The 1798-nt window shown below is 36.2% G+C and overlaps 1 protein-coding gene across 1 annotated transcript; it reads left to right on the forward strand.

Annotated features, from left to right (window-relative positions):
• The first annotated feature begins 958 nt into the window (after nucleotides 1–958).
• LOC114825543 (auxin-responsive protein SAUR50-like) lies at nucleotides 959–1477 on the forward strand. The gene has a single exon (XM_029104277.2). The coding sequence runs from the start codon at nucleotides 959–961 to the stop codon at nucleotides 1475–1477; it is 519 nt and encodes a 172-aa protein (XP_028960110.1).
• Nucleotides 1478–1798: the final 321 nt, after the last annotated feature.

Below are 1798 nucleotides of genomic sequence, written 5' to 3' on the forward strand. Positions count from 1 at the left end.
AATGCTTAACCCATTCCAATCTTCTTCCTCTATAAAATAGTTGAAAAACTTTATTTATTTTAAATTGAGAAGACAAACGAAAGTTGAACTCATCAACTCATGTACTCCAACAAGGGTATGATGACCCATTCAGTGTCATGATGGCAGCTACCCATATGGTGATCTTTCATCGATCATCCTAGATAATATATGTCTCGTGCTCAACACAAAGTGGTCAAAACTAATAAAACCTTAGCTAATACTTTAAGCAAAGACCTAAATAAATCTTGTTACACACAAAAACCATGTGTTATGGAGAAATTCGTTTTTGGGGACTGCACCTAGGCAGATGTTGGACTGGGATTGAACACCAGGACTTCCAAGAAGCTCACTTAACCTACCTCCACTCAGAATGTGGCATTTTTGGCCTCCAAATATTACTAAGTGACAAAAGCTTTGATTATCTTATGTTTATATTCTTCTAGGTCCTACCTTAAATTAACTCCAAAATATATGTTTAGTTGTCTTTTATTTACTTAATTTGCAATCAAACATATGTTGATATATTGTTATTTATTTCTATATTAATTATTTGTTCTTTGACATTATCTTTTTCTCCACTCCACTAACCCTAACTAGCTTACGCTGCAGTTGAAAGACAAAAATAAGTGGCCCTTTCCATTGTCTCCACATGGTTTCCTTAAACAATTCTTATATTTTTCAATATCTATCAGCCTGTAAGAGTTGACAATCCCCCGTATTATTAAGAGTATTTATATGGTGATGGGGCTTTGTGCTTTATAAACACCTCCCTCGGACCCTCATCTCATTTCCCAACCTCTCAAGCATACACAAATATATACATATACAAATATATACATACACACACACACACACATATATATATACAAGTCTCTTGTGTTTGGTCCTCAGATTCTTTAGTCCATAACTTTATACTTTCTTGTAAAAATTCATATATATGGATATCATAAAGAGAAAGTGGAAGAAGAATATGATCGCCAACGCATGGAAGAGATGTAGTTTACAAAGAGAGAGCAGCAGCAAAGTACTCAACTCATTGACTAAGAGCAAGTCATGCCACTGCAGTTCCACTACTAGGAAGAGCAAAGGCCAGGTAGCTCCGGACGGGTGTTTTTCAGTCTACGTTGGACCACAAAGACAACGGTTTGTAGTGAAGACGGAGTTTGCAAATCATCCGTTGTTTAAGATGCTGCTGGATGATGCCGAAATGGAATACGGTTACAACTGCGACGGTCCGATTTTGCTTCCTTGTGATGTGGATTTGTTTTATAATGTGTTGGCTGAGATGGAGAGCAGTGAGGAAACTAGTACTCCTAATTGTGGGTTTGTTAAGGGTTATGGTTCGTTGATGCTTTGCAGTCCTTCTCGTCGTCTAAATTCAAGCATCAACGACGGTTATGGTGGTGCTTATAGGCTGCTTAGCCCGTTGAAAATGCTTAAGATAAACCAATTTTAATCATGTATATATCATCGTTAATGGTGATTAATTTTGTGCAAACATATGTAATTCAAGTGCTTCAAAGAAATGCAATACAAGTAGATTAATTCAAAGAACGACGGCTAAGTGTGCTTTGGTCACAAAGACATCGATTTTCTTTGTTCATTAATGCTTGCTTTCCTTGCTCGTTAGTTTTGTGCAACAAAATTTGGCCCTACATCATACTTATCCGGGTTTTGTTTTGTCCATTTATCTTTTTAATTTGTAGGAAATATTTTAGTTTATTAAGATATAGTATTTGGATTACTTCCCTGGTTGTTAACTGATTGTTGGCTTTTG

The sequence above is a fragment of the Malus domestica genome, chromosome 06 (genome assembly GCF_042453785.1).
Source record: "Malus domestica chromosome 06, GDT2T_hap1".
Classification (NCBI taxonomy): Eukaryota; Viridiplantae; Streptophyta; class Magnoliopsida; order Rosales; family Rosaceae; genus Malus; species Malus domestica.

Bases quoted from the DNA above. Each gene is read 5' to 3' on its own strand.
- LOC114825543 (XM_029104277.2), top strand. From the start codon at position 959: ATGGATATCATAAAGAGAAAGTGGAAGAAGAATATGATCGCCAACGCA.